Source organism: Marmota marmota, unplaced genomic scaffold (assembly GCF_001458135.2).
Source record: "Marmota marmota marmota unplaced genomic scaffold, marMar, whole genome shotgun sequence".
Classification (NCBI taxonomy): Eukaryota; Metazoa; Chordata; class Mammalia; order Rodentia; family Sciuridae; genus Marmota; species Marmota marmota.
Genome location: NW_025999982.1, coordinates 20245852 through 20266954, shown reverse-complemented (window position 1 = coordinate 20266954; position 21103 = coordinate 20245852). Strand labels below are relative to the sequence as shown.

Here is a 21103-nt window from a genome sequence, read left to right as displayed (position 1 = left end):
AGGTGGATTTATTGACAATCAACTCTATTCATATCTACACTATGTACATCCTTAAAGATTCCATAAAAGTTATGATTAATTTAATCTTAAACAGGTAAAAGTTTTTTGTCAGTAAGTGGTGGAACCTAGACTTGTATTTGTATTTCATCTGACTTCCCCAAATTAATATTTTTCACAACATATCTGCCGCTCTCACCCTCTTCTTACAGGTGTGAGACTTTTTCCACCTAAAAAGTAATCTGGTGTATTCTTCATTAATTCATTTAATCAATCTTCTTCAACTATCAAGTTTTGCTTAATTGAGGCCTGGGTCACTCCGCCCTCTCCCCTCCCCTTCTCCCCGCCCCGCCTCCCGAGAGCACCGCCCTATGACTCCGTCCCAGCCACGCCTGCCACGCCTCCTCCGCAGCCCCTAGCGACCCCTCGGGTTCTCAGCCACGCCTCCCTTTCTCGCACCGCCTCCTTTCTCCGCCTTCGCCCGCAGTCTATAAAATCCGGAACGTCGGATCACGTCCCGGAGCGGCGAGCCAGCGGACGCGGAGACTGGGCATGCTCCGCAGCGGCGCAGGTTTTGGACACAAGTAGGAAGAAGCCAGTGCAGGACACCGGCACCGAGAATCGGGAGCCGCCACCGGCGACTTAAAGCCGAAGCAGGCGATCGTCGGAGCGGGCTGGGAGCCGCCGAGACTGCCCTGCCGCCTTTTGCCTCTGTCTGCGCGGTGCACCGGACCCGGGCTCTGTCACCTGGGCGGCAGGGATCCCCGCGCCGGGAGCCAGAACGGATAGGACCCTCCTTCTGTCTGCTGCGGCCGGAGGGCGCCCCCCTGAGTGGAGCAGCCGCCGCCTTCTGCGGACCGCTGAGTGTCCGGCTCACGCCCGGCGCCCGGAGCAAGCGACTGCCACCGTCAGCTCGAGGAGGAGGGGGCGGCCATGGGGCTGCTGTCCCAGGGCTCGCCTCTGAGCTGGGAGGAGACCAAGCGCTACGCCGACCACGTGCGGCGGCACGGGATCCTCCAGTTCCTGCACATCTACCACGCCGTCAAGGACCGGCACAAGGACGTGCTCAAGTGGGGCGACGAGGTGAGTGCAGCGACCGGTGCCCCTGCCAGGTCACCGCGCTCCTTTGTTCCGCCAGGCCGGACCCGCACCCTCATCCCCGGCCCATCTCTGTCGGTCCCCTGTCCTGCGCCCCGGCGCTGCCTCTGCCCTTGCGGACCGGTGTGCAGGGCCACTGGGCCCTGGGGGCCCTGCCTGAGCCCCTTAGCCAGACTCCCATCTCTCCCCAGCTCTCATTTGTTCGTTTATTCATTCATTCATTCATTCATTCAAGCCTTCCCCTTCATTCAAGAAACGCGGATTGGGTACTGGGAAGACGTGAGCATGAAAAAGTATGTATATACATGTGTGTGTGTATATATACGTATACAAAAAAGTTTTGTGTAGCTGCTGACTGAAGGCTACCGCCACCCACTGTCCCATCTCAAAATTCATCTTTGCGATTAATGTGAACGGGACTAAATTGTTCTAGGAGGCCTCTTGCTTTTAGAAGTCAGGTCTAAAGGATGTACATCCTTACATTATACAGCCCGACCTCATCTAGGTGTTTTTGTTAAACTTATCTGTCTTTAACCGCCAACTTTATAGCTATAAATTGGAACAAGTTACAGCTCAGTTTTCCTAAAGGAGGAAGGAACCTTCGGTTCCTGTTTAAGCATAAGTGGGAATGTTTTAAGTCTTCAAAGTTATGATTCTTCAGTGCTTTCCTAGTATGATCTGAGTCCTGCACCTAAACTTCACCATTCATCGCTTTAGCATGTGTTCTGCCTGGAGATAAAATCTTTAGATTTTCAGTGTTGAAACATTATTTATTGGAATGATCTGGAAAGCAGCAATGTTAAAAATTGTTACATTTAGTCTTTTCTGCCAAAGTTTTTTGTGCCTTTCCTGTTTTTAAAAAACATTACTATGCAGTACATATTATTAAAAGACTTTTTGAGAAGTCTGTGTCTGTTTTGCATCATGGTTTGGGCACTTGCTGTAGATGTTTTGCTACTCCTGTAATTTATCTTCTGGTCAGTGTTGTTATCACTCTTGGTCCCAGTGTGGAAGTGCTGCCGTAACAATGCAGAGTACCTAACTGCAAAAAGTTAGTTTTTCGTGTTTCTAAGATTGGTAGATAACTCTGCTGATTTAAATTAGAAAAGTAATAATGACTAGTAATTCCTGTTTCTACAAAATGTTCTCTCACACTTTGGACAGAAAAAGGATACAAAAAATGTGTTTGGTAGTTCTTCAGTTTTAATCTAAAATTCAGTATTTCTTTACAACATCTGCATTTATACATTTATTTGTGTATTCCATATCACAGGAAAATATCAGCCCTGGGAGGAGGGACTGATATTTAGGAGGGACACCATGCTTCTTGCTTACCTGTTTTTCTAGGACTTAACCTTGTGCCTGGTATGGTTGGTATCAGGTACTTGTGCAACTAGTCATTTTTGAACAATAAAACGTTAGAATTTTACTTGTGCCTGTTTCACATCAAATTAGGACTACCTTTGTAGTGACTGTCCCAGATAAAACTGTATCAACAGACTTTCAACACAGTTGGAGCACAGGAGCTCACTCTGGAGAACCCTCTTCCCTACTTATCTCCATTCATGGAGAAGTTTTGAAATGTATTTCTCCTGTTGGCAGAAAGAACATTTAGAACTACCTACTGTAAGTGACTTGTAGTGGTTGAATGAACTGGTGTGAGAAGAGTGAAGTGTGGGCCTTGACATGTGATACATACATATGTCTCTACTTCAGCAGACTCATGGAGAGAGATTTGCTTCTCCTTCCTACCCCAAAAGATGAAGAGAAGGGAAAAAGAGTGGCAGTAATGTGTACTTGTATTTTGCTTTTATAAAGGGGAGAAAATTGGGCACAGCATTTCAGCCAGGTAATAAACTTCTTGAAAAGATGATGATGTGCACATATATTGAATAATTAAGACTTATGGTTTGTCATGATTAATAAGCTGACTGAATAGCCCTGCTCTTACATTAGAATGTGCCAAAGATCTATGAAAACTTTCATTAGTGACTGTTGAAACTTGATCTTCAAATTTCATGTTCCAGATATCTGTTATATATAATAAATGAAATACAAAGCTACAGATTGCTTTTTAAAAACTTGAACTGCTTCTCCTTTAACTAGTATTTTTCTGTTTATTTCATGATCTTTTCTATCCCTTAGATTTTTTCCTAAAAAAAAATCCTTTGACCCCTCCCCACTAGCAAATCTGCATCCTTCAGAGTGGAGAGTTGACTGTTTAACAGAAACTTGAGGTTGAAAAGTTATCTTAAATGAAAAAAAAAAAAATCTGCTCACTTATTATTATATTAGATTTTTCTGTCACCTCTCTGGTTGGAGTATAAAATTTTTCAAGACTAGTGTTCCCGTCTGTTGGAAATGGGTAGCCTGTCACAGGGAAAGGATTACAGTTGTGAAATTTGCCTGGATGGTTAGAAAAAATGCTCCACTCTACTTTTTATTTCTGAAATGTCACTTTAGTGATGCCCCATATCCTTCAACTCCCATCTTATGGACAGGGAGAAAGTGTGACATTCCCTAGGGGATCTCATGTCTAAGGATTTGTCGATACCTGTAACTATTCCTCCGTCTTCTTACCAAAGTAATCACCTCTTATGAGTTAGAGGATTATTTTTCACACTGAGGCCATGATCCATAGCGGGTTGAGAAATTTTGAAAACTTCAAAAAATCAAGACTGTTTATTTTTGTATAGGAACACTTATCATGCAATCTACCTTCTTAACAATTTTTAAGTATGCAGTAAAGTGTTGTTAACTACAGGAACAATGTCCTACAAATCTGCAGAATTTGTTTATCTTGCATAATGGAGACATCATGCTTGTGGATTAGCAACTCTTCATTTTCCCCTCATCTTAGCCCTCGGCAACCACTATTCTACTCTCTGATTCTAGGAGTTTAGATATTTTAGCTATCTTATATAAGTGAAATAATACATTATTTGTCCTGTGACAGATTTATTTTACTTAGCATAATATTCTCAATGGTCAGTCATCCAAGATGTCTCATAATGAAGGAGTTCCTTTTTTAAGGCTAAATAACATTCCATTGTTCGTATATACTGCATTTTCTTTATCCATTCTTCTGAGGATGAATATTTAGATTGTTCCCACATCTTGGCCATTGTGAACAGTGCTGCAGTGAACCCTGAAGCGCTAATATCTCTGTCAACCAAAACATTTTGAAAATGAAATTGAATAGTATGAAGAATATTGCTGCCCATGCCTGCAATTACAAGTTACTGGGGAGGCTAAGGGAAGAGGATCACAGGCTCAAGGCTATCTCAAGAGGATCACAGACTTAGCTAGGTCCTGTCTCAAAAATAAAAAGGGCTGGGAATATAGTACAGTGTGGTAGAGCAATCCTGGAGTTTAGTCTCCAGTACTGCCAAAAAAAAAAAAAAAAAAATGAAAAAACCCAAACCCACACACACAAAATAATTTATCATATATTGTAAGATTATGTCAAACTTTTGAGTTGCTTTTTTGAGAGTGTGTAAACAGGGTAGATTGCAGGTAAATTCTTACTGTGGTTCACAGGTGAAGGAGTTTGAAAGCCTTTCTTGTTGAAGTGAGCACTATGGGAAAAGCTGGAGGTTGGCATGAGTCCTTGCACAGAGCAGGAACTCACTATTGCCTGTACTGACTACAATTCTGAAGACTGGGTTAGAAGCCTTGGGAAGTTCCTGAGAAATAGGCTGAGCAGATAAAAGTAGAGAAAGGTGTGGTGAGTGGTGTGGCCCCTGGAGATGAGGGATGGTCCTGCTAGACAGAAAGTAGTGTTTTGGATGTGATAAGTTGTAGTGTATGGGCTTGACACCAAATGCTGCTTTTCATGGTTTGTTGTTGCATTTATAGGGCCATGCTTGCTTTTTTTTTTTTTTTTTTAAGGAAAGAATCAAACAAAAACTCTTAAAACTTAATGAATGCTGAGCCCTACCTACCAGAGCATTATTTACTTCTTCATACCACAAAGAACCCTGGATTTAGGGTTCATTTGTGTTCTAGTCCAAGGTCTGCCAAATGCCCTGTGTAATCTAGAGCTTCAGTTTCCTTATTTGGAAAAGGAGAGGGTTGGACTCTCTTACCCCTTCCAGCTTTTATAGTTTAATTAATTACATTTTGAAGAAGGTTTTTAATAATGTACATATTTTAAGCCCTAATATGTTAACTCTGAGATTCACCTGAAGGTGCCAACAACCAGTCACTGGTAAAGTGGATTGTGTTGTGAAGACCCATATATGCTGGCTTATGGGAACTCAAAAGTATTTTCCTAGGGGAACCTTATAAGTCCATAGATTCCCAAATCAGCATACAGATGCCTGTTTTACCTTTAATATTATAGGTCCGAACCTTATTATGTATTATGCTCTTACAGTGGGAAATAAAAGTCCTAACTCCAATACAAGATACCTTGTATTACTCCAGGATAGCTGATGATGGAAAGGGTATTTAGGCCACTGATTTTTCTTTGCTTTTTTTTTTTTTAATGCAAAAAATCAATCAGTAAGGATAAACACTTGTTTTTGCATAGCTCACACACAATTTTCAGATATTTTATTCATAACTTGGTATGGGCACATTGAAAGACTGATCTAGGAGATCTGTGATATAAATATGGTAATAAATCTGCCTCTCTATTGTTCCTAATCACACTGGTAGTAGGTGTTAGCTGTCTCCCAGGCCTTTTCAACTACCTAGTAGAAGAGACATCAGAATTGAAATTGTCTGATTCCACGTCCATTTCTTAAACACTTTATATCAGGTTTTAGAATATATGAGATTTTTATCAAATCTTTTACAGAGTTTATAAAGTATAACGTTGTAAAGGTATCAGAAGACGGCATGTACAAATGAATGTTATTTTTCTAGTTTTTAAGCCAAATGTAATGGTTCTCAAAGGCAAGAAGGTAAACTGTCTTCTAGTTGACAGGAAAGTCCATATGAATCTGGAGAGGAAAATACAGTGTATAGTTACTTGGGAATTTCAGTATAACCTGTGTATCTCATTTGCTTCTTCTTCTTCTTTTTTTTTTCTTTTTTGTGGTGCTGGGGATTGAACCCAGAAACTTGTTCATTCAAGGCTATATTCCCAGCCCTAGTGTATCTCACTTAAATAGCCATGGTCATCGGGGAATGAAGCTTTTCATGTTTATGGGCTTTTTTTCCCAATTAACTGAATTTTTGCACAGCAGATATAATATTTTTTTAAAAATATTTTTAGTTGTAGATAGACACAATACCTTTATTTTATTTATTTGATTTTTATGTGGTGCTAAGGATTGAACCCAGTGCCCCACATGTGCCAGGCAAGCATTTACAATCCCAACCCTAATTATTTTTTCATTAGTAATTTTTTATGGAATTTCTAAATTGCATTTCAAAATCTAGAGTGACTTTTTATGTATATATTTACTTTATTTATTTCATTTTTATGTGGTGCTCTAAAAGATCAAACCCAGTGCTTTATATGTGCTAGGCAGGCACTCTGCCACTGAGCTACATACAGCCCCAACCCCCTAGATTGACTTCTTAGAATAAGATATTGGATATGAATTATTTGTTAATAAGCATCACAAAGATTTAGGTTTCTTCTGTATTTTCATTGTATATTCTGTATTACAAAAAGAAAATTGTTTCATCTTTATGTTTCCTTTGGCCATCACAGGACCTGGATTCAACAGCCTTTATTGACCTCATCCAAACAGTGGTGAAATCTAGGGGGAAAAAAGTCAGACATTGTTTGGAGCCTTCTGGTGTTTTTTTTTTTTTTTTTTTTTTTTTGGTGGTGGTGGTGGTATTGGGGATTGAACCCAGGAGTGCTCTATCACTGAGCTATATCCTTAGCCCTTTTTTATTTTGAGACTGGGTCTCGCTAAATTGCCATAGCAACCAGCAACAAGAGGTTCCTTTTTTAAAGTTAGAAAACCATATAACTGATCCTTTGTGTATATATAAGGAATTGAAGCTAAGGTCTTTTTTAGTTGGCTGTTTTTGTCTCTGTGACCAAAAAACTGGATAAGAACAATTTTAGAGGAGGAAAAGTTTATTTGGCACTTAAAATTTCAGAGGTCTCAGTCTATAGACCTCTGTCTCCATTGCTGTGGGCCCAAGGTGAGGCAGAACACCATGGCAGAAGGATATGGTAGAGGAAAGCCACTCTGGACATGCCAATCAAGAAGCAGAGTGTTCTGCTCACCTTGAACAAAGTATATACCCCAAAGGCATGTTCTCAATGACCTACCTCCTCCAGTCACACCCTACCTGCCTATAGTTACCATCCAGTTAATACATACATTGAAGAGGATCAATCCACTGATTAGATTAGGTTAGATTAAGGCTTTCATAAAACAATCATTTCGCTTCTGAACTTTCTTGCATTGTCTCACGCAAGAGCATTTGGGAGACACCTCATATATAAGCCATAACAGATCCCCTGTTCCTTCCTTGCCCCTACCCCCATGCTGGGGATCAAACTCAGGGCCTCTAGAACACTAAGCAAGTGCTGTCCCACTGAACTACATCCACCCCTAAGGTTGAAATTTTAAACTTGCCTTAAATGTGACCTTGACTATGAGTTTTGGTATTCATCTCAATTTTGTTGTTGCTTTAGTATTCTTTTTGTGTTTTATAAATTTTGTATTTTCTTTTTAAACCCAACTTTATTGAGTATGAAATTAATGTACATCCATTTAAAACATACGGTTCATTTTTTTTTGGTACTGCGGTTGAACCCAGGGGTTTTATATTTTATTTAGAGACATGGTCTCACTGAGTTACTTAGGCCTTCACTAAGTCTCTGAGGCACTAAGCTTTTCCATAGCATCCCAGAAACTCCTGTGTCCATGGCAAATGTGTGCATGTAGGTGGTGCTTGAGAGACAGAAAGGCTAAAGGAACTCATTTCAGGTGTTTGTGAGACTTTTTTTTTTAGTTGTAGGTGGACACTATACCTTTATTTTATTTATTTATATGTGATGCTGAGGATCGAACCCAGGGCCTCACATGTGTCAGGTAAGCGCTCTACCACTGAGTCACAATCCCAGCCCTGTGAGTCTTCTTTCAGTGCCACTTTTAGAAAGTGCCTTGAAAAACTTGTATTCATTAATTGTGTGAATCTCTCTGTGCATTTTGGTGGTGTAAATGTGATGAACAGGTGTGGCTAGTTTGTAGAGGTGATGTAGCTCAGTGGTAGAGCACTTGCCTTGTGTTCTGGAGGCCTTATGTTCAATTCCCAGGATAAGTAGGGGGTTCATACTCCACCATATCCCTGTTGAATTTCTCCATGTGAAGTCCCTACTCTCTAGAAGAGGTAAGAACAGAGTGTAGCTCAGTGCAGAGTGCCTGCCTGCCTAGCATGTAGAAGGCTTTGGGTTTGTTTGCAGCACCACCACAAAGGAAGAAAGGAAGGAAAGAAAGAAAGGAAAAAGAAGGAAGAAGTTTTTGCACTATATTCATTTATCAGTACTCTGACTCACCATTTTGAAACATAAACTTGCTTCATTAAGACTGTATATTTTTAGAAAAGATGTCACAATATTAACTGAACCTCTAATATCAGAATTTGTGTATATAAGGCATCTGAAAGTATTATTAAAGATAGAAAACTATATGGGCATTACTGATATTGCTGGCATCCTAATGAGTTTGCTAATTAGTACTCTGTTTGACATTTAATATAACCAATTTTTTTTTTTAAATCTTAACAGCTTTATTAAGGTATAATTAACAGAAAATAAACTACCTTTATTTAAATGAACTATCTGATAAGTTTCTGGTTTTTGGTGCCTGGGGGATTGAACCCAGGGCCTTACACATGCTAAACATGTGCTCTACCACTGAACCATATCACCAGCATCAGTAAGTTTTGATACACAAGTGTGTATGTGTCAAGATGAACATATCAATTATCTTCAAAAATGTCTTTGCCCCTTTTTAATTCTTCCCTCTCCCTACTCTCTGGCAACCTCATATCTGCTCTCAATCACTGTAGCTTGGTTTGCATTTCCTAGAATTTTTTATCTAGGAACTCTTACAGTATACTTTCAATCTGACTTTTCTTTACTTTTTCTTTTTTCGAAACAGTCTTACTATATTGCCCAGGCCAGCTCCAAATTTCTGGGATTAAGCAATCTTCCTGTTTCAAGTTTCCCAAGTAGCTAGGACTACAGGCATATGACAGCCTGTATGGTCTGGCTTTTAACTCTGAATATTTTGAAATTTATCCATGTTGTATCGTTCAGTAGTTTATTCCTTTTAATTGCTGAGTAATATTCTGTTCTATGGATATACCACCATTTGTTTATTTGCCATTTGTGTTGGGTCTAATTTTTAGCTATTACGAATAAAAGAACATTAGCTTATAAGTCTTTGTATGGACGTATTCTTTCCTTGTTTTGATTATTACCTACAAGATGTGTATTTTAACTTTTTAAGGAAATTACTAAACTTCTCTAAAGTGGTTGTACCATTTTGCATTCTTAACAGCAAGGTATGCCAGTTCCAGTTCATTTACATCCTTGGTATAGGCAGTCTCATTAATTTTAGACATTCCATTAGTTGTGTGTGGTATTTCATTGTATTTTTTTAAAATATTTATTTTTTAGTTGTAGTTGGACATAATATTTTTATTTATTTATTTTTATATAGTGCTGAGGATTGAATCCAGGGCCGCACCGGTGCGAAGTGAGCACTCTACCACTGAGCCACAACCCCAGCCCCTTGTATTTTGAATATGCATTTCCCTAAAGACCAATGATGTTGATTATCTTTTCATGTAGTTAATGCTTTCTGTCTTGTGGAGCATGTTAAAAACATTTGTCTCTTTGAGTTCTTTTCAAACTATTCCATTTTAAGAGTTCTGTGTATGTTCTGGATGCCGTTTCAGATACATGCTTTGCAATTTTTTTTTGCCAGTCCGTTTTCATTCTCTTAATAGTATATTTTGAAGAATAGAAGTTTATTTTGTTGAATTCCAGTTCACCCATTTGTTCTTTGTGGGGTTATACTGTTGGTATGGTATCTAAAGATTAATCTTTGCCTAATCTAAGTTTGCAAAGATGTTCTCCTGTGCTTTCTTCAAGAAGTATTATAACTTTAGATTTTACATTAGTTCTCTAGTCCATTTTAAGATATAGTTTATATATATATAAACTCTATGTATGTATATGTATATTTTATATATGTATATATTGGTTCCTGGTGCAAAATGGTGTGCTAAAGGTTTTGTTTGCATGTTGCTCCAGAATTTTCTGTTTAAAAGTCTATCCTTTCCTCACTTTCAAGGTGTATTATCTTTACACCTTTGTTCAATATTGGTTGTCTGTGTATGTATGGATTTATTTTGGGACTCTGTACTATTCCATTGACCTAATTGTCTGTCTTTATGCCAGTAGGCACACTCTTTTAATCACTATGGCTTTATAAGAAGTCATGAGATCAGAGAGGGTCAACTCTCCAACTTTGTTCTTTTTCCAACTGGTTTGATTTTTTTAGACACTTTGAGCATTTCTACATGAATTTTAGAACCAAATTGACTACTTCTACCAAAAACAGCAACAACAACAAAAAATCCACAAACCCTGATGGGATTGCCTTGAATTTATAGATTAATATCTTAATAATATTGAGTCTTCCTATTAACAAGTAAGTCTTTCCACCTATCTCCTTTAATTTCTCTCAGCAGTGATTTGTAGTTTTCAGGGGTAGGTCTTTTAACATCTTTTTTGTCATATTTCTCCTTGAGTGTTTCATGTGTTTTGATTCTATCATAAATGTTTGTAAATTATTTTTTAAAAATTTCAATTTCTCATTAATTTCTTTGCTGGTCTGTTAGAATAATATTGACTTTGTGTATTTGTCTTCTACCCAGTGACCCTAAATTCACTTATTTAAACATGTACAGTTCTCAACTGTGTTTAATGGCATTGGCTGCTCATTCTATCATCTTTGTCATTTCAGGTCAGGTGCAATTGGTTGATTTTTTTCTCTTCATTTCAAGGATGTTTCTCTGCATCTTTGAACAATGGTATACATGCATTCAATCACTGATTGGATGCTAGACATTGTGAATTTTACCTTGTTGTATACTTGATATTTGTTTATTCTGTAAGTATTCTTAAACTTTGTTCCTTTCAGGAGTTGCATTTACAGTTTATTATGCAGATTCAGAGAAGTCTAGGTTTAGGGCTGTTTCTGAGTACTCTACTCAGAATGCCTGAATTATGATTTATATTGCTGGTGAGGACATACCTTGCCCTGATATGGGGTACTAAGGTCCCATTTCAGTAGTTGATTTACTACTGAATACTTCAGGAGAAATTCTGGTTATCTCTGGAGTTCTCTGTATCATTCTCTTCTTTCCAGTAGCCTTTCCCATGAACTATAGTCGACTCAATTTCCCCATACTTCCAGCTTTATCTTTTCAATTTTAGGGAGTCCACTAGACTCTGCCTACTTCCCTGTCCATGACCTAGAGTCTCTTTTCAAGCAGTGAGTTGGGGCATTTGTAGGGCTCACTTAATTTTTTTCACCCTAACCCAAGGATCTCTGTCCTTTGTTATCTGATTTTCAGTGTCTTTAAAACAATTATTTTAAGTTTTATCTCTTTCTCCCTCTTCTTTCTTTTATTGTTGTTTCAGGTGGGAGAGTAAATTTTGGTTCCCCTTATTCCATCTTGATCGGAAGAGGATGTTTTTCTCACTTTTTCTATTATCTTTTCATCTCTGTTCTCCTTTGTCTTTGCCCAAAAGCTATTAGTCCTGTTGTTATAAGACACCTGCCAACAACCAAGGTTTAGTCAAGTTTTCCTAGTCAGATTTTATTTGCTTTTGTGCTATTAATGTTTGATATTTAGTATTACTGTTATCATTTGTTGTATGACTATTTGGTAAGAGCACAATTACTTATAAGTTTGTATATATTTTTTGAATGGCTTTAGTCTGAAATGAGAGTCAAAGTCCTGGGTCTCCCCCAAATAGTTCCCAAATAACTGTGAGATCTTAGATACAAAACTAATTTTTTTTCACTTTACCACTGAGCCATATCCCCAACCCTTTTGTTTTGTGTTGTTTTGAGACAGGGTCTCACCAAGTGAGGAGAGGGACTAGAGCAACATCTGAGTTGCCTATGTGGGTTTGGCAGCCACAAACTTGAAGGTGGTGGTTAAAAAGTGCCTCTGGGTTCAATCCCTAGTAGTAAATAAATAAATGAATAAAAAACAAGGAGGAGGGTGAGGTTGCTAAGGCTGACCTTGAACTTGCAATCCTCCTGCCTCAGCCTTCTGAGTCACTGGGATTACAGGCATACACCACTGTGCTTGGCTAAAACTAAAATTCTTTGGGCTACAATTTCCTCATCTGTAAGACTGATTTTTAAAATGCCTATCATTTGATTTTGAATTGCATGCTTACACATACATTTTTGTCTTTTGACAATTTTATAGTTCTTTAAAAAAATATTTTTTTTTTCCAATGCTGGGAATTGAACTCAGAGCCTTGCACATGCTAGGCAAATGCTTTTAGCATTGTAGCTGCTTCAGAATGCTCTAAACTCCATATAAATTATAAAATATCAGGAAATGCATATGTGAACTGGTAGAATACATTTTTTTGCACATCACCTATTGGATGTTAGTATTTCTCTTGAAGTAATATGCTTTAATGACAATTGAAAAAGTAATCTTAAATATAAAGCTATAGAGGTTAAATTTCTAGAAATTTTTTCTTTATCTTTCTAAATAAACCTATTTGAGTCTCACAGCTTTTTTGTAACAAGCAAAATGGTGTAAACTGTTTCCTCCAGAAGCTGATACTTAAACTTTATTCATGTATGGCAAAATACTAAAGGGTTTATTCTTATGATGGATAACTTTTAAATTAAGAAGTATTTATTGAGTACTTCCTATATATTGAATACTTCCTGTGCTAGATCATAAGATTGAAGAGAGAAGCTCTCTGCCCTTGAAGAATTCAGTGGCTGGGGTGGGGGGAAGACAAATGGGGACAAAAGGAAAGGAGGAAAGGAGGAATTTGCTCAGTAGGTAGAGATCCTAAGACTTGTACATGGAGAGGCCCTTCTGTTGGAATCTGAAAGGAAGGTTAAGAAGGTCAGGAAAGGACCTACCAAATGTGTGACTGTGAAGGTGCCTGGAGTTGATGGAGTGTCAATTAGTATTGCTTTGATATAGGGCCAAAGCAGAGAATAGGAAATGGCTAGAGGTTGAGGCAAGAAAGGCACATTGAATCCAGGCTAGTTAAGGTACTTTATAATAGGCCATATTGGGAGACACAGTATTCTAAATCCCCAAATGGTAGAAAGATGTTTCTTGTAGTTCATTTTGGTAGTAAAAAATGGTTTAGGCGACACAGAGATAAGAAGCCCACAATGCAGGTTGTAATCTTTGCTAGCAGAGAAAAAAAGAGTCTGGCCCAAGGCTCCAGAGAAAGAATTTTGCATGTTAAAAAAACTACTCGGGAGGACCCAGCACTGGAGTGGGTCCTCTCACCCAGGTTTCTAGTGTAGATGATCACAGGAATACCTGTAGGAATAGTTCCTGGGGGAACTAGAGTGCACATGCTGGTTTAAAGCCCTTGGAGCCTGTCTTTTTTATGCAGTAGAAATACCAGGTGCACAATGAGGAAAGGGAGCTAGAGCACATCTGAGTTAACTGTGTGGGTTTGGCAGCCACAAACTTGAAGGTGGTGGTTAAAAAGTGCCTCTGGGTTCAATTCCTAGTAGTGAATAAATAAATTAATAGCAAGAAGGAGGGTGAGGGTGAGGTAACCCATACAAAGTGCCCCAGAACCCTAGTGACTATACACTTAAGGAACAGGAATATAGCATGGGATCTTGAGGACGCCATGTACTGGAAGAATGGTGGCATTTTCAAGAGGATGGGTAGAATGAGAACTAAAATGTAGCCCCTGGAGTTGCCAGTTGCCAGTTATTAATGACTTGGGATGGAGCAAAACTTAGTTAGAATGATACTCCTGAATCTCCACTTAAAGGTTATTTCCCAGACATTAAGAAGATATTAAGCCTTAACCCTCTAGTTAAGAGGGGTTTGTTCTGGAGTTTTGTTTTTTTTTGGGGGGGGGGGTTATTTAATTATTTTTGGTTGTGTGTGTGTGTGTGTTTTGTGGTGCTGGGGATTGCCCTCTACCATGGAGCTATATCCTCAGCCCTAAGCGTTTGTTTTTGATATATTTTCATAGGTAACCAGAAAATTGGTCATCTGGATTGGTCTATTCGTAGAGAGTTCATGTTGTGTGTTCTTCAGAGAACTTTCTATGTTCTTAGGTATTTGTGACTGTTATGGTCAGGATTTAGTCGTTGAACTGATTTCCACAATAAGATTACAACCCCAATCCCCCCAACCAGATGTTCCTGATTACATAACTGTTCATAGAGACTGAATCCTGCCAGATCTTTGTTGTTCTTTGGATTCAGTTAATTCCTTAGATTCTGAACCAATGCTGATTTAGCAGAATTAAAGCAAAACCGGAAGGTGCGAGACTCCATGGTCTTTCCTCGAAATTATTAAGAATCTGGGAAGTGATTCTGCCCCATTTGGATTAACCACAGGTGTCAGGATCTTGGATTTCACAAAGATAGGAAAGGTCTTTGGAATACCTGTGAAAGCTGGTTAGTACCTCTCTGAAGTGTTTGAAAGAGTTAGGGATTGCAGCTCGCCTTAAACACTAGAAAGTTAACATTAAAAAAAAAAAAAAAATCTCAGTAAGTGTGTTCTCTGAGAACTGTAAGCTAAAGTGGTTCTATGGATGAGCTTCATTCATATCCCTCTCTAAATATTCATGTGTTCACCCAAATCAGGTGCTTAGAAGCTGTATTGTTATCCAGTACACTTTTTAACCATTCTCCCCATGCCGAGCATGGGAACACTCTGGCCTGCCATGGTGGTGTTAGGTGTAGGGGTTATGATCTGTTGACTCTTCTACTCCAATAAAGCAAGAATTAGGAAGTAAACATAAGTCCTGTAAGCCTAAGGTTCCTGCATATCTATAGCCCTTACCCGGATACTTTATACACAGTTCTTGCAGCCTTGGTCATCTAGTTCCTCAGCTCAAGATTGAGACAAAAATGAAAGGAACCAATTCTGAGAGCAGCTGCAAAAAACAGTAGCTGTGGCTGCTGCAAGGGTTTTGTGGTGTTTAAACTCTAGTTAAAGAAATAAGGCTGGGGTTGTGGCTCAGCGGGAGCATGCTCGCCTAGCATGTGCAGTGCAAGGCCCTGGCTTTGATCCTCAGCACCACATAAAAATAAATAAATAAGGGTATTGTCTACAACTAAAAAAAAAAAAGAAATGAAATTGCCAATGAAGTCTGAAGTCCTAATAAAAAGTGAAAGTATGTTTAGTATCTTATTGATAGCAGAAGGGAATGTAATCAATTTTAGAAAGTTTTCCACCCATATACATAACATTTTTTAGAAGATCATACTTCTGAGATTAACCTTGGGTGACAAGACAGTGCACTTGAATAAAATGACCTTCCTGGCAATTCAGAGTAGGTAATCCATTTGGTACTAGTGTTGGTGGCTCTCCTCAGGGGTAGGAATCAGTGTTGTGAAGTCAGCAAAGGTCTCTCTGAAGAAGTGGCATTTGAGCAGCCAGCTCTCTGAAGGGCTAAGGTAAAATCTTTCTGGCAGAGGGAGCAGCAGTGCTTCAGAGGCCCTGCAGTGTTTGCTAGAGAAACAAAAAGGCCAATGTGCTGCAGCTGGGTGAGGAGGGGTTGAAAAGGAGGCTGAGGAGGTTGGCCCTATGCTGTCAGAGAGGATTGCTGGGGTTTATTTTGGTCTACTGTTAGCCATTTAAGAGTGTCAGGAGGGGCATGACTTATCTGCAGTGAAGGACCCTGAGACTGGCTGACTGCAGTTAGTTTCCAAGTTAGTAACTTTCAGTATTTCACTCTAGTAACTTTCATTTTTTTACTAAGACCAGTCAGTGCACCTAAAACAAATGCTGTGTGAAACAGATTTTTTTTTTTTGAAATAGTACTTCCTTTGCCATGAGTGACATATTCTGATATTTCTATTCTACTCAGTTTTTTTCCCAATATTGATCACAATCCATTGTGGTCGACTAAGGCATTATAACTAGCCTTTGAAAAACACTTCCAAGACAGTATTTTGCCTCCGTTAGTGTCACTGCACTAGAGCTAGTAAATAATAACCACTGGCAAATGCGTGTTTTATGTATTACTCTCCAGGGGAGGTATTGTTTTTATTTTATAAAAGAAAAAACTGAAGCACTTAGAAGGTACCAGGGTTCAAATGGATTGCTGCACCTTTACTGTTCCCTCACACATGGCTACCCAGATAGTAAGGAAAAGAGCTCTGTGACTGTTTTAATAGGCTCCAACCAGAGATGAGGTTGAGGGTGGAAAGTATAGAGGAAGCGATGGTGGTAATGCAGGAAGTGACCTTTTTCTTTCCATTTTTTTTTTTTTTAATGATACTGTGAATGTGTCTTGGAACCATAGATGCAGACCTCAGCATTTTTCATTACCAGATGGTTAGTGATTCTCAGTGAAATGCCAGCACTCTCAAAATGAGACTATTGAATGTACTTGGTAAATTTCTCGGTCCACAGGATAAATGCTAACAAGTTTAGTAATGTGACTGCAGCCTTCTCAGCTAATCTTCTGCTGGCAGGCGAGCCCTGTGAAAAGGCAGATGCAGGATGAGCCCTTTATAAGAAAATCAGGCTGACCTCACTTGAAAGCTATGCAGCCTGTGCTGACCTCTTCCCAGGCAGCAGGTAGCCGGTCAAAATCAGCCCCAAGCCAGGAGCTCTGACTACCTCTTCAAGATTTTTCATCCCATAGCATGATTCCATACATATATGGTGGGGAAGGAGTTTAATTAACAAAGCTAAATCTTCTAAATCCTGTTTGAAGCAAGTTATAATTACTCTGTTGGTAGAATCTGCTATAAACTCCAGATACAGTTCCTGAATGGGGCCCTGATGCTGCCCTTGTAAGATGTGATAGAAGGTTTTAATTAAGTTTCTAAATTGCAGAGTGCCTGCATCATGCTGGTGACCACAACAAGCATCTTATCACATTGTTAATTCGATGTCCTGCCTTTTCTGAGGTCGGTTTCTGTGAGAAGACTGGTTAGGTTCAAAATAAGGTAGGAGGAATACTGCAGTTTTATGTATCAGAAAATCAAAACATAACATATGTTAGAGGTATAGTCTTAACAATTAAATTATCCAAAGAAGCACAGAAAATAAATGTCTCGTGCCATCTGTAAAGCATGAAAAGGCAGATCTACATTCAAGTATTTCCTCTGTGCCAACATCAGTATGTCCAAGCCAATTGCATTAGTGTGTCCAGATAAAATTAATCCCAGAGCTGTGGTTTCTCTTGAGTTTTAGTCCAGTGCTGTCCAGTACAGTTTTCTGCAGCAGTAGAAATGTTTTACTCTGCACTGTCCAATAGGAACTAGAGAATTGAATTCTTACTTTTGGTTTATGTTAATTATTCTAAAATCTCACCACATGTGCCTAGTGGCTAACATAATGGACAGCACAATTTGTTTCGTTAGTGAAGGGTGTTGTTTTCTGCTGTCTGTGAGATTCACCACAATCTTCCTTGCAACTATTTTCTTTGACTCTTTTGAAAGTTTTGAAATTTTTCACATCAGCCTTATATTACTAATCTAGGCATGTGAAGAATGTCTTCTCTGTGTGGGCCAACATACTGCTTCAAGGAAGTTATACCATATCATATATGCTAATCATATGAGAAAATCATTGATTTTTATGCAGTGTTAAAATTGAGATTAATATGTTGTAAATAAAAAGCAGCCTACTCTGTAAGCTAAAGTTTTAGTCTAGCATGCCAGCAGAAGCCCAGGTCAGGGTGAGGCCATGTTTATTTTGGTTTCTAGAAATTTAAACTTCCCCTGAGGTGTATCATGTGCAGTTCTGTGGTATAAATTGTCATTTTTAAAGCAAAACCTATCTTCTCAAAATACATAATATGTTTTGAGAACTTAATATAAATTTTATTGCTGAAACATTGTCTTTTTGGGACATTAGGCAGTTTAATATAACATCTCAACAGTTACCAGTTTAAGATATTACCCCATATACTGAATATCACAGACAAAATAAATTATAGTTTCTACTCTGTACTGTCACCATTTGGTACCTCAAAACTGCTCAAACATGACCATGGAAACAATGGTTATGATATTTGTAATGTTATTACTAGATAGATATGCCTAACATGGGAGTACACCTTAAACCACATTCTGAGCCATATTAGATTTTTTTTTGCCATGTCAGATTTTATTACGCATGTATTAGAATTTTTTACTCATTTTTGTGCTATTTTGTATTGATTTTTTAAAAAAATAAATGACAGTAGAATGCATTACAATTCTTATTACACATATATACCACAATTTTTAATATCTCTGGTTGTATATAAAGTATGTTGATACCAATTTGTGTCTTCATACATGTACTTTGGATAATGATGTCTATCACATTCCACCATCATTTCTAACCCCTGCCCCTTCCCTTTCCCTCCCACCCCTCTGCCCTATCTAGAGTTCGTCTATTCCTCCCATGTTCCCCCTTCCCATCCCAATATGAATCAGCCTCCTTATATCAGAGAAAACATTTGGCATTTGTTTTTTTGGGATTGGCTAACTTAGCATTATTTTTTGTGCTATTTTAAACAGTTTTGGGGGGTGGGCGGGAAGGGTGGCGGCTACTAGGGATTGTACTGGGGGCCCTCAGCCATTGAGCCACATCCCCAGTCCTATTTTGTATTTTATTTAGAGACAGAGTCTCACTGAGTTGCTTAGCACCTCGCTGTTGCTGAAGCTAGCTTTGAACTTGTCATCCTCCTGCCTCAGCCTTCTGTGCTGTTGGGATTATAGGCGTGTGCCACTGTACCTGGCCAAACAGTTTTTCTTTCGGTCTTGCCATCTAAGTCTTTCCTATGATTGATTAAAAATTAAGTAGTATCCTTTTGGTTAGTACCTTTGGGTGTTACAAGTTTGGGTGTCATGCTACATCAGGAAATGGAGCCATCCAACTTAATGGTTGAGAGTGCTCAAAAAAAAGGTCAAATGTTCTCTCTGATAAGTGGATGCTGATCCATAATTTGCCTGGGGGAGGGGTGTCATGGGAAAAATGGAGGAACTTTGGGCAAAGAGGAGGACAGCATGGGGGTAGGAAAGATGGTGGAATGAGATGGACATCATTACCCTAGGTACATGTATGACTGACTGCACATACGGTGCGACGCTACATCATGTACAACCAGAGAAATGAAAAGTTCTGCTGCATTTGTACAATGAATCAAAATGCATTCTGTTGTCATATATACCTAATTAAAATAAATTAATTAATTTTAAAAATGTGATTGTTACTATTTGCTGGGTGAGGAAACAGTCTCCTGGACCAAAGGCGTGGTTCTGGACTTTAAAAGAACTTGTTATGTGATGGGGAACTGTTGTGGTATGATCTCTCAAGGATGGGCTCACTTTATCTGCATCCCTGACACGCCCAAAAGCAGCTCCCCAGGGGAATGGGTATGCTGGGCCTGCTGTGGGAAGTTGTATTTATGTTAAAGGATCTATAGGCCCTCACCTTGCCTGGTTAGTCCCCACCCCAGGAATCAGCTTAAATTTAAATGCCATCTCCTTTGGGAAGCCTTCTGATTTTCTAAACCAAATTGGACTCTGCTATTACAAGTGCACAACTGTTTGACATTTTGAATCCTCACTCAGGTAATTAAGCTATCTCGTGTTATTGGTTGTCTTTTCACCTACTTAAGAATTTTCAGAGCAGGAACTACATCTACCTGGTTTTTCACAATATTCCCAGCACCTGCCCAGCACAGGACTTTGCTGAAGGATGAAAAGACACAGTATTGAAAGAAGGGCAGCAAGATGTACTTTGGCACTGATGAGTCATCTGCTACCTGTAGAGACTTTACCATCAAAGTGAGTTGGTTTTTTTAGGAATTAGTATAGGAGAAAACTAGGTCTTTTTGCATAGACCAGTGGAAGAGAGCCAACAGGGGAATGGAGGAGATGCCCCTGAGCCCTCAACTTCAGTAGAATGGCTGGAGACCCTGCCATCCATGCCTACCTACTCTTCCTAGCTAAGTTTGTGGAGCCATTTTCACTATCTTGCCCTCCTAGACCTGATCATCCCACACACTCCCGCCCCAGGGTTGTGAGGAATCTCGCCCCACTGTCCCCAAAGAATGTAGTGCCTTGTGATTCATTGACCAGGAAGAATTTGGTGGTAAATTCCTTCTCTTTAGAGGTCAGGTATGTGATTGGTTAAATACTTTTGAGCCTTAGTTCTAATTTATATGCAGACTGACAAAGGAACTTTCTCAAAGAATAATTTTCCTAAATGGGGAGCTGACTTTAATTGACCTTAATGAAATTTTATTATTTCCTAATTAAGCAATGTTTTCATCTCTAGGGAGTAGAAATTAAGAAATTAAATAGAAGGAAGACCAATAGAATAGAGGAAGAGGATCAGGGAAGGAGGAGAGGAGGGAAAATACTAGGGAGTGAAATTAACCAAATTATATTATGTGCATGCATGGATATGTAACAATGCACTATTATGTTTAATTATGATGCACCCATAAAAAATTTGTGGTGGTGCATGCCTATAATACCAGGTATCTGGGAGACCAAAGCAAGAGAATTAAAAGATGGAGACCAGCCTGGACAACTTAGTGAGACCCAGCTCAAGAAAGGGTTGGGAATGTACCTCAGTTGTAGAGTGCTAATCTAACATGTGCAAGGCCTTGAATGTAGTTCCTACTACTTCAAACAGGAAAAAAAAAATGAAGCAGAAATTAGTATTTTATATAAAATGTCTAGCCATACCTAAAATTCTAAAGTCCTAGAAGTTCCTACCTTCAGGGAAGATAATCAAAATGTATAAAACTAAGGAGAAAGGAAAATTCTTACTTTGCCGTAGTGGTGAATGTCACTAAAAG

The 21103-nt window shown here is 39.0% G+C and overlaps 1 protein-coding gene across 1 annotated transcript in view; it reads left to right on the top strand.

The window, feature by feature from the left end:
• The first annotated feature begins 502 nt into the window (after positions 1 to 502).
• Gclc (glutamate-cysteine ligase catalytic subunit) overlaps positions 503 to 21103 on the top strand; it is a 46493-nt gene continuing 25892 nt past the window's right edge. The window contains exon 1 of the mRNA XM_015487867.2: positions 503 to 1080. Within this exon, the coding sequence (XP_015343353.1) occupies positions 931 to 1080 (150 nt within the window). The 5' untranslated portion in view covers positions 503 to 930. The remainder of the gene's footprint in view (positions 1081 to 21103) is intronic.